Source organism: Podarcis bocagei (assembly GCF_964188305.1).
Source record: "Podarcis bocagei genome assembly, chromosome: 7".
Taxonomy (NCBI): Eukaryota; Metazoa; Chordata; class Lepidosauria; order Squamata; family Lacertidae; genus Podarcis; species Podarcis bocagei.
In genome coordinates this window covers 13,809,473-13,825,072 of record NC_138132.1, presented here as the reverse complement: position 1 = coordinate 13,825,072, position 15,600 = coordinate 13,809,473, and the positions used below count along the sequence as shown (strand labels likewise).

The 15,600-nt window shown below is 41.2% G+C and overlaps 1 protein-coding gene across 1 annotated transcript in view; it reads right to left on the bottom strand.

The window, feature by feature from the left end:
- Window positions 1–2,855: 2,855 nt before the first annotated feature.
- Window positions 2,856–15,600, bottom strand: part of LOC308590566 (uncharacterized protein) — a 70,954-nt gene continuing 58,209 nt past the window's right edge. The window contains exons 4-5 of the mRNA XM_081200717.1: window positions 3,594–3,725; window positions 2,856–3,225 (exon numbers count right to left, since the gene is read on the bottom strand). Of these exons, the coding sequence (XP_081056843.1) occupies window positions 3,062–3,225; window positions 3,594–3,725 (296 nt within the window). The 3' untranslated portion in view covers window positions 2,856–3,061. The remainder of the gene's footprint in view (window positions 3,226–3,593; window positions 3,726–15,600) is intronic.

The window sequence follows — 15,600 nt, the reverse complement described above, 5'->3', positions numbered from 1 at the left end:
TATTAGCATCAACAGGCTCCACCTTCTGGTGAATAAACCCCCTTAGCACAGGCTAAGCTTCTTACAAAAATATTTAAAACATTATAGCAGACCAAAAATTAGAGATCTGTCTCTCTGAACATGGACACCATTGGCCTTCATTCCAACCCAAAGCTGTTTGCTCCAAGAGTGCATCCTTTGTCTTTGGCTGCTTGAGAACAAAAACCTCACACAAAATGGAGACCCGTAGATTAACAAGTGCATAGAAGGTGATTCTTTCTGTGATTGAAGTCAGGCATCTGACAGAACTGAGAACATCAACAGCTAACCTTCAACCTGCTAAACAGCTAGAGAGCTTTCCTTGCTCTTCTTTAGCTTCTATGGAATTGTCCATGTTAAACTGTTGGTAATATACATCCATTCTCCACCTCAGTCTCAATTAAACAAGATTTACACTGGGCACTAATAATCTGAGGGATCTTGACAAGTTTCATTCACTCAACAAAATAGAAAAAATATCACAAGAATGCTTATCAATTGCCCTCATTGACTCCCATTGCCTTAGCAACCTTCCCTGACAGATCACAGCATATGTGACTTCACGCCTTAGCGATAATGTCAGTGGTGTACTATACAGAAGTGTACTATATTTTTGGAACCTTATTATATAGGAAAACCCTTTAAAAAACAAAACATTTAGAATACATTCCCATTGATAAACCATTGGTTCATTCATAAAAGCAGGGTAAAATGGCTATTTCTGAAAGCATGTGATGCTCCATGATGAGGCTTGCTACAAGGTAAGAAAAGGTTTCTAGATAATCTTTGGGTACAGTAGGAAGACTGGGATGGAAGTGTTTGTTTTAAACAACAGCAGAGATTTGAGTAAAGCGGAGATGGAGGACACTTAAAAGAAAATGGAGGTAAAAGAGTGATGGAGAGACACTGAGGATTTTAATAAGGATGATAAGGAGGGGAAAGGGGAGGGGGAGGGGGAGGGGGAGGAGGATGAATACCAGAGATGGGTAACACACAAAAGATAACATGAACAAAGTAACACAAGACAGCCTTTCCAAACTCCCTTCTTGCTGCATTTGAATACAGTGGTACCTCGGGTTAAGTACTTAATTCTTTCCAGAGGTCCATTCTTAACCTGAAACTGTTCTTAACCTGAAGCACCACTTTAGCTAATGGGGCCTCCTGCTGCCACCGTGCCACCGGAGCACGATTTCTGTTCTCATCCTGAAGCAAATTTCTTAACCGGAGGTACTATTTCTAGGTTAGCGGAGTCTGTAACCTGAAGCGTATGTAACCCGAGGTACCACTGTATTCTGTTCAGTTGCCACATCTCTTTATGGAAATCTGTGACAGTCTTCCAGAAGCCCCTTCCATGCCATCCTGCTCTCACTTTAATAACACAGGAATTGTAAGTCAATGAGTCGCTTTCTGTAACTCCGTGCATTTCACCAAATGCCCTTCCAGTCTACAACCACCTCAGTTTCACCACAATGGCCATGAGGCCAAGAGGTTCACTGTTAGGTACAAAGTCACAAACAATTGGTACATCACATGCACGTATATTTATCTTCCCAGTGATCCTGTGATGCTGGAACCTGTTTACATTGCTGGATCCAGCGAAGTTTACGTTTTTCATTTTATGATTTCCATAGTTTAACTATGGACACTTTGAAAAAGCACCTTCCTTGATCTGTCCTGAATATTCCAGGATTCCATTTCCTTCTGTGTCTAGCATTATCAAAGAAGCTGAAGAAGTCTTCTATATCCATTTTTTCTGTGGCATGCATAATCTTAAATAGGTTTCTTACCTCTCTTCTTTGTCTTTCCTCTAAGCTAAAATGTCTCAAATTTTGTAATCTTTCCTTGTGTGGGCGTTATTCCATCCCCTTCAGCATCATGATTCCCCTTTTCTGCAACTTTTCTAAATCTAAAATACCCTTTGTGAGTTGAGGTCAATGTACACAATAATGCAAATATGGTCACAGCATATATTTCTATACCGGTGTCAATGATATTGACATTTTTATATTCAATTCATTTCCTGATGAGCCTAGATGTGGAATTTGCCATTCTCAGAACTGCTGTATGGAGAAATGTCGAAGGGTATGTATGTATGGATGCATGTATGTATGTATTTTAAAGTTTGTTTTTGTAATGTTTGTTTTTTTAAAGTTGTATTTTTTTAATGTGTTTGTGTACACACACACAGTTGCATTTATTAATCTAGGGCTTTCTTTCCCCTTCATGCTTCTCTGATTGCAATACATAAATTAAAACATTTCTGCACTTAAAATACTGCAGTTTCCTCTATTGGCTATTGGGCTCATGCCTTGTTTTCTGGGGTTAGGCACTCTGGGAGCAGAATGCTGAACTAGAGGGGCCTTTGATGCAATCCAGCAAAAATCCTCTTATGTTCCTGACTCCTGAATCTCTCACTGGCTCTCCAGAATTCTGCCAAACAGTAGTAGTCTGCACTGGGTGCCTAGTGCAGCGTGGCAAATCTCAAAAAAGCAGCTGCAAATGCAAACAATGGACTGCATTTTAGAGCTTTCTTCAATGTTTCCTCATGAGAAGTTGGGTGGGGAGCTTTTCATTGTATTTGTTTGAACTTTTGTGATGCCCTTCTGATATTGTAAACAACTCAGATTTCTTTGAAATATAAAGTGGTATAAATATATCATAAATCAATAAAATAACTAATCATTACCCATTTGTTCTTTTTATAAACACTTCTCTTTGCCACCGCAGATAACAAATATTCTTAATTTGATGAATACAGAGACAGAACATGGTTTTTATTTGCCACACCAATTTATTTTGATTATGAACAAAGATAAATTTAACCCCTATCCCATATTTTCATGAGCCTGCAAGCCCCCCTTTCCTACTTTAGCTTCTCTATTCCCTGCATCCCATTCACCCTGCACTACAAGCCAAATAAAAACTAAGGAGTCCTGTGAATGGCAGTCGCTCTTCCTCTCCCACCACCAGGCAAGCACCCTCCACCTTAGCTGCTGCGAGAAACAGTGTGATCCAAAAGGAAGAAGACATTGCTCTCTCCTAACTACTCTTCAAAGTTGAGCTGCCCTAGGGGAGGCAGAATATCACTGCACCGTGCTCTGGTTATAGTGCCTGAAAGGATACCACTATGCATTAAATTCTTGGCAAATTTACAAAACGTTGGTGATGCACAGCCGTAGAAATGCTTGTCAGGAATTGCACTGTCATCTAGTAAAGAAAAAGAGACATTTTCACATGAGTGCCTGGGCAGTAACAGGTGAGTTTGTGTGCAGAAGAGAGAATCGGGGCATTTTATTGTTTATAAAGTGTATTGAGCAAGTATAGAAAGCATCTCAGAACCATACATGTGATCCATTTGACATGGATGTTTAAAATGTAGATATTCCCACCCCAGGACTATAGAGTCTCATCTATATACATGCAAAGCAAAGATCATTACCACAGTTATAGTTTCAGAAAAATAGAACTTTCCCCTACCAATATACATAGAGCATTTTCTGGCAGAAAGCCACAAACAGAGCAAGAGAGCAGTCCACCAACCTGTCTCCACCTCATTGGCTGGCAGTGCTACTTACCATGAGCAACAACAAACTCAGCGCACTGGGTCTCAGCATTAAAACACTTGATGGTCTTTGAGCCCTCACAGGCTTTTGAGAGAGAAGGAAAACAGGTCGGACACACCTTCCCATTTAACTTACGTTTCGGCCCTGTGGAAAACAACCCCAAAATCAACACACGGTTTCAGCCCATTTCTCCTCCCTCTCTTCCTTTTTTTACAGTGTAATAATTTCTTATTAAATTTTCAAAAATTGATATAATCAATGCATAATCAATTTTTCAGACTCCCCACCCTATTTTCCACAGTCTTTTTACTTCTTTCCCTCTGCTGCACAATACCTTCTATTTCTTATACCAACGCATCAATACTTTATTCTTTAATTTCTTATGCTGCTCATATTTCAAATCCTGCTTGTGACTTCATCATACAATAATTTCCTTAAATAGTCTGAAATGGGCTTCCATTTTTCCACAAAGCAATCATCCTTAGATTCTCTTATTTTGCCTGTTAACTTTGCCAATTCTGCATAATCCATCACCTTACTTATCCATTCTTTGGTGGTAACTTCTACTTCCTTCCATTTTTGTTCTTAGAGAATCCTAGCCACTGTTGTTACATACATAAACAACTTAAAATACATTTTTTTGGGAACTTCTTCCCCTATAATCTCTAAGAGAAAATTTTCTGCTTTTTTGTTTTTGTTTTTTGTATATAATCACTTTAGACATCTTTTATATCTCATCATATAACATTTGCCAAAAAACCTTCACCTTCTTAAAAGTCCACCACATATAAAAGAAAGTTCCATGTACCATTTATACTTCCACAATTATTTACAACCTTTAGCCAATTTGTTAGGTGATAAATACCATCTATACATTATTTTCATACTATTTCCTTTGGGAGTATAACAGGAAGTATATTTCATATCAATTTTTCACAACCTTTCCCATCCATTTCTATTTTATGTCCTAGTTCTTTAGCCCATTTTATCATTGCAGGTTTAACCAGCTCATTTTTTTGTTCCCATTCTAATAACATTTTATACCAGAGAAACGTCAGTTCCCTCTGCCTGAAAAGCGAGATGAGTGCTGAACTCTATAGTTGATTTCAACTGAACTCAACCATCCAGGGGTCCTTTACCTTTACCTTTTATCTTACTAAGAGACAGCATGGGGACCACCTTTAGTGTCCTCTAACCAGCTGCAGGGAAGCTTCACCTTGGGCTTCATCTAAGATTTCCACTGTCAGCTATATGATATCATTTGTCTAAGGGCAATCATGCAAAACCCCTAAAGCCTCAATGCTATTTATGCCCAAAGGTATATACAAATATGCATATACTTACGATTTAGAAATTTCTTGAGGCAGTCTAGACCAAAACAACACTCCCTGAAATTAAATATGTAATCACCATCTTCTCTGGTGAAACTATAGTTCTGCGTGCTGCAATCTGTAGTACATCCCTCGTCAGAGTCGACGTTAACAGAGCCATCTGTGAGAGAACATTAGAAGGAATACCTAGATCAGCAAAAATTCAAATCATTACTCTCCTGAACGAAATGTTTGTGATGCTCCCTCATATACATACATTGAGCAAATGGGTGAATAAAGAAAAAAAGTATCTCACAAGCACTGAATTTAGCAAGCTAATCCTTAAAGGAGTTTCTTCCAGAATCACCTGATAATTACAGTATAATTTCTTCTGCCAACCATGTGAATATTCCAGGATCGTTCCTTTAAAAGTTGCACTTAAATGAGACATGATTGACTGTATTTTCTGCACAAACAAAATGGCAAGGGCCTGGAATAGGTTGATCTGCCACCCAATGGATATCCAGCTAGTTGGATGACTCAAGAAGCTGACTTATACTATGTAATATATATCTCAGAGAGTGGAGAATACAGACTTCTCTTTCCTCTATTTTTCTCCTTCTTTTGATCTCACTTCTGACTGGCTATCTTAAGGGAATAAATCTTATTCCATGCATCTTGCTACGGGGAAATGTCTGCAAAGGTTTTCCTTTTTCATATATGTGTGTGTGTTTGTGTGTGTGTGTCTTGAGCTGCTGCCAGGGTGTAACCAAAAGGGTTTAAGGCTTAGGTTGTTTCTATATCCTGCAGGCCTATTTGGCAGCAGCAGCTTGCTTTCAGAACGAGTGGTGGGGCATTGTACAATGTTCATTTGATGGGGCTAGGATCAGGTAAATTCTTTCTGATTGATCTGAGAATCTCCATTCCATCCCTCCTTTCCAGGAGTGCAGAATTGTTTATCTCCTGTGATATTGTACCATTCTGTGTGCCAGAATATGGGGGGAAATGAAGAACATGAAAAGAACATGAAAAGGAAGAAAATGTTAAATATTGAATATTGTTATGCATTATGCTTCAGTTAGATAATAGTATTTGCAGCTTAATTTTCTTGAGTTGTGGGTTTAAATGTTTTCCCTACAAACATGAGAATCCCAATAGATTAAATAAAAGTTAAAAATGATGATACACTTTGCCATTGAAGCAAGAAAGAAAAGCAATAGAAACCACCTAACACAAAGTAATTTCTTCATTTTGCTAATTACACTAGTCAAGGAAGGGTAAGTTGTGAGCAATGTTCAAGTTATGTAAAAATAAATCTTAAATTGTGACTTTAATAAAATCACTGCAAACACTACCCATAAATCAAACATAGGGTGCATTAAATACTTTTCAGGGTGGCATAAGCAGCATAGTAATTCCATGTTGTCCATCCCTTATATGGTTGCTGCAAGCTGGAAAGTATTGAGATGTCACTATTAGATATGTGGGGAGTGAGTCTGAGTTTCCCCCCCATACTGGTATAGCACTTGTTATTGAAAGTAGGTAATTCCTCCTGTGTGGGTATAAAATATTCTACCTGAGAGATTAAAGAAATTTGAAGAAATTTGGACACATTTGACTGATTGGTTGCAGTATTTTTAGCTAAATGAAACATTCCGAAAGGACAAACAGAAAGGCTTTTCCACAGAAATTTCAAGACTTGAGAAAGACACACACCCAAAAAAACACTTTTGCTTGTACAGACTGGGAGGTGAAGGAGGAAGGAGTAACATCTGCCATGGTACAATGGGCCAGAGATTTTGGGTACAACATCCAGATGGAATCATGGGAGAGCTTGTGGAGGGAGGACCTAAAATTCACAGCATGCTATGATTTCAAAGAGAATTGCATTAAGATGCTCTACAGATGGTACTTAACACCTGTAAAACTGGCCAGAATGTATAAATCTAGATCAAACATCTGTTGGAGATGCAGAGATATGGACAGCACCATGATCCACATGTGGTAGCACGGCAAAAAAACCAGGGAATTTTGGGAAATGATTTACAATGAACTTATGTTTAAATATTCCTTCCCAAAGAAGCCCAAAGCCTTTCTGCTAGGTAAAATGAGCAATGAAATTCCAAAAAGGGTAAGGAAAATCTTGATGTATGCGGTAGCAGCAGCTAGGATTCTAATTGCTAAGGTATGGAAAGGGGATTCTATCCCCTCAAAATTAGATTGGCAAAATAAAAAGCTAGAATATACAGAACTAGCAAGATTAACAGCGAGATTCCAAGAACCTACAGATCAAAGATTCAATAGAGAGTGGAATATCTACAGAGAATATTTAAAAAAAACATTGTCATGATATAAATTCTTTGGCAGGCCTGGAATTACCGTAATTTTCGCTCCATAACACGCAGTTTTTTGCTCCTAGAAAGTAAGGGAAAATGCCTGTGCGTGTTACGGAGCGAATGCACTCGACCGGAGCCATGGCTGCCGTCAGTCAAGCAAAGCGGAGCCGCTTGCAGGGCTTTGAACGGCTCTAGCTTTGCTTGCTTTACAGCCAGGAGGAGGGGGAGGAGCTGAGGAGGAGGGAGGGAAGGAGAGCCATGGCAGCAAAGCGGGCAGCAGCCGCTTACACGCGAGGAGGGACAGACGGGAGCCATAGCAAGCCGGGAGAAGGCAGGCAGTTCAAAGCCAGCAGGCGCTTTTAAAGTAGCCGGCAACAGCTGCTGCAGCCTCAGCTAGCAAAGGTCCCAGCGCTCTCTAAATGGAGCAATGAGGCTGCAGAGGGACAGGAGGGCTTGGATCAGGAAGGATAAAGTTTAAGCAACCAGCAGCAAAAAAACCCCAAAACCAACCTGGAGCTCTGAGCCACGAGCGCAGTGAAAACCAGGAAGTAAAAGAAAGGGTATCCCCCCGCTTCTCAGCTGTTTTCAGGCAGGATAGATTTGAGCATTGTCTGGGTCCTAGTGCCCCTACTGCTTTTTGTGCTCCATTGTATTGCTGCTGGTGGCTGCTTATCACTCAAACTGAACCTGATACCAGTAGCCACCTGTACAAACAAAGTAGAAGGCTGCAAGGAGGAGAGCTTTTACACAGCTAATAGCAAATCCCCTGCAATCCAAGTCCTCCTCACTTGCTCAAATCTATTCTGCCTCAAAACAAGGAGCGAAGAAAAAGGCTGCAAACTGTTAAATGGAAAAAACCCCAGGCACAGGGCAAATACCTTAAGTATACCTTTAAAGCAACAGTGCTCTTTCCCTCCCTGCTCAGCTCGCAGAAAAGCTGCTTCTCCACCCACCCCACGCGTGCTCCTTATCCCTTGAGTGCTTTTCCTTCCCTCCCCACTTAAAACGTGGTTACAAAGCACGGATCCACATGGATCCTCAGGATTTTTGCACTGGGTCACCCCAAACTCACCATCAGATCACATGTCTGTGGCCACAGCATGAACCACAAAAATCATACATCTACTGTTTCATTTAGAATATTTTTTTCTTGTTTTCCTCCTTTAAAAACTACGTGCGTGTTATGGTCAGGTGCGTGTTATAGAGCGAAAAATACGGTATTTGTGCATGAATTAGGAAATCGTTACATAATTAAAATAACAGAGGAATTTAGGAGAGAGTTAAGTGCACAGAGTAATGAAACTTAGGAACCACAGTGGGGGGATTGGAAGTCATGTCAGAAATAGTGATGGATGAACTTAAACTTTTCTTTTTCAGTATGTATGTACGGTGTGTAGAGTGTTAATTACTCAATTGCCTTTTGATGGTTGATGCATATTGTTTTGTTTTCTATTTGCTTTGTTATGTTTCTAAAATTAATAAAGCATTAGAAAATTTAAAAAGTATAAAATATTCTACCTAAGAAAGGTACCATGTTGAAATGAATATGGAACCATTTTCCTTTTTTAAAAACGGGAGAATGATAGAGAAAATAGTAATTCCATAGAATTGTATCATTTGGATTATACCTCCAGTCTCTGAACCATTTGAATTTACCCAGCAATGGGATGGCAAGCCCCTGTCCCCCAAAACCTCATGCCATCTGGGAAGACTGCAATCTTTGTCCCTACACCCAGCTCAGGGGAAACACTTACCAGTAAATTCTTGGGGTTTGCTAGATGTTGCCATAGGTGAACCCTAACATTGGTAAACCCCAACTGTCTTTCAACCAGCAGGTGGACTGATTGATCATTGGTTACATACTCAATGCCTGCACCAAACCTGTTTTCAACTATAATCTATAAAGTTGTAGACTCTGATTATGTTGGGTGCTAATGAGTGGAGAGTCACCTGCCAGTGAGGTATTGTTACTTAGGATTTGGCCATTGGGAAAACCAGTTGGTGATGGAGCTGTAAGGCAAAAGCCAGAGAAAGCTGAGACCTGAATATTCATTCAGAATGTATTAACTTTAATCAGTTGGCAAAGCTCAGAAGAAGGTTGCCAGTGGTTCTCCAAGGCTAAGAGGCTGACCTTTGTAAAGGTGGGGGGGAGGTGGCACACTTTATTACTTATTGACATGGAAAAGAACCATCTCAGTGCCTGCTTCCCAACACTGGAACTCCCTTCCAGGAGAAGCTAGATTGCCTCCCGTCTTGTCCTTCTCCTGGCAGATGAAGACCTCCTTGTCCCAACAGGCATTTGGGGAATTCCTGTTTTTATTGAAAAGGATGCTACCACTTTTTATTGTAATCATTGGTACATTTTACACACACACACACACACACACACACACACACACCCCTATATAATTCTACTAATATTTAATTAATTGTTGAAAAAAATGAATTCTACAACATTGGGTGAGATCAGCATTCTGCGGCTTCCCCCTAGATATCCCACGGTCCAAATGTTGGACCCGCACACTTAGGTATAATCTTACACAAAGGCTTTATACTCACTCATCTTACTGAAAGTACTACGAACATAGCAACTGCCACCTTTGGTAGTTTCACAAGTTCCTGGTGTTTTTTGATTTGATTTCATTACTTTACATTGCATAGCTATTACTGCAAAGAGAAGAGAAGAAGAAATATTCAGTGCCAAATACATCAGTTCCTCAGTTGTGGAAAAATGAAATCTACATTCCCACCTGGATACAATCTTCCAAACCAGACATGCACAATCTTACTGGTCTCAAGAGCCACATGAGCGGGTTGGAGGCTGCATGCACACTGACACGCATCCTCCCCCTATCTCGCACACAGGAACATCTCCAGACACAAAGATGGAGAGACACACAGTCTTCATCCATTTTACTATTATGAATGCATACACTAAAGCAGGGATGTCCTCCCCCACAACACACAGTGAGGTGCACAATGGGATTTTAGCAGTCCCATTGAATACTTTCACATGCAGCACTCATGTTGTATGTGAAGAAAGCCAACCTCATGAAACAGAAGTACACACCACAAGGCTGTCTTCCAAAATTTGGAGTCCAGATTCCCACTATTCTAATAGTTTTAGCTTCATTTATCCTTCCTAGAGCCAATATCAGTTTGCCTTCTCTAGCCCACTGCATATCCCCCCCTCCATTTGAAAAAGCAATTCAAGATTGCAGCTTCCTACTCACCTTCAGGAAGGATGGCCAAGAAGAGAAAAGTACTCAGGAAGATCTTCATAGTGCTGGAGAGATCAAAAGCTGAGGAGAACTCAGTTCAAAGAAGCAGGCAACTGATGGAGGAAGAGGCTGCCTTGGGGGATTTATAGGCTTAGAAGAGGAGCCCTAGGCAGAACTGATCCAGTGAGGGGGTGGGAAATGATGGCAGTAGAGATTGCATGCTTTCCCAAACGTCTTGTAATTTTATATTGGAACACAAAGCATGGAGTAGAAATTGCATTAAGTCATTTTTGGGAACTGTGTGAAATTCTGCCAGCTACCTCTTCTTTTGCATTCTCAGGGATAAGAAACATATATTTTAAATCCTTAAATCACCTTTGGAAAGCCCATGAAAATTCACCAAATAACTTTCCAATCTATCCCACCCCAATTTCACCACAATGGGAGCCACTGTTACAGAACCACTCTTCTTCAGAATGTACACTGGATGAACACCCCTTTGAGGCAATTGGAGTTTGACTGCTATTAGAATATTTCCTTCTAGGTTCAAGTGGCTAGAACACACATCATCTTGGAAATACTGAGCAAAGAATTCAAAGGTGTTAGTTACAAAGTATAGCCACTCATGTTGTTTATGCACAGCAAAATAATTTCCCTACCTTCATTAATCACATCATGACTCCACTAATACAAGGCTATATTTTTAATGAGGAATGCTGAGTCATACCAGGAATTTAGTTATCTTAAACATAATAATAATAATAATAATAATAATAATAATAATAATAATAATAATTTATTTATACCCTGCCCATCTGGCTGGGTTTCCCCAGCCACTCTGGGCGGCTTCCAACAAAATATTAAAATACAATAGTCTATTAAACTTTAAAAGCTTCCCTAAACAGGGCTGCCTTCAGATGTCTTCTAAAAGTCTGGTACAGTGGAACCTCAGGTTACATATGCTTCAGGTTACATACGCTTCAGGTTACAGACTCCGCTAACCCAGAAATAGTACTTCGGGTTAGGAACGTTGCTTCAGGATGAGAATAGAAATCGTGCTCCGGCGGTGCGGCAGTGACAGCAGGCCCCATTAGCTAAAGTGGTGCTTCAGGTTAAGAACAGTTTCAGGTTAAGTATGAGCCTCCGGAATGAATTAAGTACTTAACCCGAGGTACCACTGTAGTTGTTTTTCTGTTTTACATCCGGTGGGAGGGCATTCTGCAGTGCAGGTGCCACTACCGATAAGGCCCTCTGTCTGGCTCCCTGTAGCTTGGCTTCTCGCAGTGAGGGAACCGCCAGAAGGCCCTTGGCACTGTACCTCAGTGTCTGGGCAGAACAATATGGGTCGAGACGCTCCTTCAGGTATACTGGACCGAGGCCGTTTAGGGCTTTAAAGGTCAGAACCAACACTTTGAATTGTGCTTGGAAATGTAATGGGAGCCAGTGTAGGTCTTTCAAGACCAGTGTTATGTGGTCTCGGAGGCCACTCTCAGTAAGCAATCTAGCTGCCGCATTCTGGAATAGTTGTAGTTTCCAGGTCACCTTCAAAGGTAGCCCCACGTAGAGCACGTTGCAGTAGTCCAAGCGGGAGATGCACCACTCTGGCGAAACAGTCCACGGGCAGGTAGCGTCTTAGCCTGCGTACCAGGAGGAGCTGATAGACAGCTGCCCTGGACACAGAGTTAACCTGCACCTCCATAGACAGCTGTGAGTCCAAAATGACTCCCAGGCTGCGCACCTGGTCCTTCAGGGGCACTGTAAGCCCATTCAGGACCAGGGAGTCCTCCACACCTGCCCGCCTCCTATCCCCCAAAAACAGTATTTCTGTCTTGTCAGGATTCAACCTCAATCTGTTAGCTGCCATCCATCCTCCAACCACCTCCAGATACTCACACAGGACCTTCACCGCCTTCACTGGTTCTGATTTGAAAGAGATGTAGAAATGGGTATCATTTGCATACTGTTGAAAACCTAGCCCAAACCCCCTGGTGATCTCTCCCAGCAGTTGCATGTAGATGTTGAAAAGCATGGCGGAGAGGACAGAACCCTGAGGCACCCCAGAAGTGAGAGCCCAGGGGTCTGAACATTCAGCCCCACCACCACTTTCTGAACATGGCCCAGGAAGAAGGAGCGGAATCACTGTATAATAGTGCCCCCAGATCCCAGCACCTCTAGATGGTCCAGAAGGATGTTATGGTCAATGGTGTCAAAAGCCACTGAGAGATCCAGCAGAACTAGGAAACAGCTCTCACCTTTGTCCCTAGCCCACCGGAGATCATCGACCAGTGCAACCAAGGCAGTTTCAGTCCCATGATGAGGCCTGAATCCCGACTGGAAGGGATCCAAACAGTCCGCTTCTTCCAGGCGTACACAGTTACCCCATTCTGGTCTAGGGAGTCCCCCCGCACACACCCCATCCCCCAAGAACAGTACTTCTGTCTTGTCAGGATTCAACCTCTATCTGTCAGCTGCCATCCATCCAGCAACCATCTCCAGACACTCACCCTGGATGATTTAATACATACACACCAGAAAATGCATCTATGTACACAACTGAACTGAACTTGGGCCACAGTCCAGCCCCACAAACTTAGGGCCCATCTATCCTGGATCCTTTCCAAAATTAGTTCAGAGGCATGACTAATGTTTCAGACCCTCCAAGTGTCCCTATTTTCCATGGACTGTCCCAGATTTTCAGACGTTTCTGATTTGATCCCAGAATATCCTAATTATATATATCTGACCAGGAAGAAGGGGAGATTTTATATTTTTGTCTCCCTCTCAAATTATGAGCAAATGGCTCCAATTTTGCTGAGTTCTTTCACAAAATTGTAGAACAAAAGCTAAAGGATACCTATTCTAATCCTCGTGTGATTCAAGGCTTATAAAAAGCAGAAATAGCAGAATTGCTGCGCATCCTTGTATGCTGTATAGAATTTGGGTATTTAGCCAGTGATGAGGCACCACAGAGGCAGATTTAGAGGATCATGGACTGCAAGAAAATCAAACCTATCCATTCTAAAGGAAATCAGCCCTGAGTGCTCACTGGAAGGACAGGTCCTGAAGCTGAGGCTCCAATACTTTGGCCACCTCATGAGAAGAGAAGACTCCCTGGAAAAGACTCTGATGTTGGGAAAGATTGAGGGCACGTGGAGAAGGGGACGACAGTGGATGAGATGGTTTGACAGTGTTCTCGAAGCAACTAACATGAGTTTGACCAAACTGCGGGAGGCAGTGGAAGACAGGAGTGCCTGGCATGCTCTGGTCCATGGGGTCATGAAGAGTCGGACACGACTAAATGACTAAACAACATAGAATGCAAGGAGAGAGATGGGGGGAGGCGACAAATTTTGGTGTCTCACAGGGTGCCACTGAAATTTGACCCCCAAGTCTGCAAGTGGCCACCAGATTATACAGAGAGCAAGTGAAGGGGAGATACCCCAGATAGAGAGATATGGAGCTGCATTTGGTTCCCAGGACAGGGGATCCCAACCCTAGGTACATATTATAAAAGGGCCCCATAGTTTCTCAAGCTGTTGTCTCTTTTGGCTTCCCTCACTCAGGCACATGAACAATTGTATCCAATTAGAGAAAATTATGAAAGCACAATTTTTGGGAGGTACATTATGGCACACTTGAAGCCAATAAGGAGTTTGGCTGCTGTAAGAAGATTTGCTGTAAATTTCAGCTGACCAGAACTTGCATCAGCCTGCTAAATCTCCCCACAACTGGTTTCCAGAAGGAGACATTAAGTGCCAAATTGCCCCAAATGGCAGACCTAGAACCTAACCATCAAGTTTAGTAGCCATCAATCCACAAATTCATGGAGGATGAGGGTAATCCACAATTTAGCACATTCAAGTTGTTGGCCACCATTACTTCTTCTTCTTTTTTTAAGAAAAAAAATGATATTTATTAAGTTTTCAAAGGGAAAAAAATTACATAAATAAAAAGATTAGAAGAAAAGACAAAAATAAAATAAAATAAAATAAAAAGAAATACAAAATACAGAAAAAGATAAAAAACATTTAAAAAGAAAACACATCAATCTTTCCATGTCATATATTCATATCCTTGCTTCCCTGACCTCCTCACACCTCCCTTTTTTCTTTCCAGTTCAGTTAGTTAATTCAGCAATTTCTTTCCCTCTTTGTTTTTATCTTAATCCTTTAACTTAATATAATATAACTTTGAGTTTTCACCTGTTAATAATCCATTTTTCATACACCTTTAAAACATTGCTGCTTAAACCACTTCATTCTGACATCATTCTAACATTCATTAATTTTGCAATATTTCTGTAAATAGTCTTTAAATTTCTTCCAATCTTCTTCCATCGACTCTTCTCCCTGGTCTCGGATTCTGCCAGTCATTTCCGCCAGTTCCATGTAGTCCATCACCTTCATCTGCCATTCTTCCAGGGTTGGTAGATCTTGTGTCTTCCAATACTTGGCAATAAGTATTCTTGCTGCTGTTGTGGCATACATAAAGAAAGTTCTGTCCTTCTTTGGCACCATTTGGCCGACCATGCCCAGGAGAAAGGCCTCTGGTTTCTTCATGGCCACCATTACTTCTTCTGATACCCAATTCCAAAGATTAATTGCTTGCTGTGTGAGGCAGTTATTGCCTCTATTTGTCCTGTATTTACCCTCCTTCCATTTCATTGCTTGTCCACAGGTTCTATTGTTATGAGAGAAGGCTTGTAGACACAATGGCTGCATTTCCTCTGATATGAAAGCCAAGAAGCCTCTGGGAGTCTGCTCTACTCCTGCTTTTTTTTTTCCAGGTTGTCCCAACGGCATCGGCTTCAATTCTCTGAGAACTGGATGCTGAACTAGATGAGCTTTTTGAGTGGTCCAGAAGGGATCCTCTTATGTCCCTGACTCCTCAATGCATCTCCAGTGGCCTATCAAAGAGTACTAATCTGCCCTGGTTGCCAAGAATTGTTATGGGTCATTGGACCACTAAAGAATATTATTATTATTATTATTATTATTATTATTATTATTATTATTATTATTCAGTATCAACCTCTTGATATGTAGATAGGGTGGGTAGATTTTTGGACTTCTTTGTGACATTTCCATGATGTTATTCAGGCTTTCCGTAGCTCCCTCTGCTCATCAGATATGCTAGACCTCCCTATTCCCAC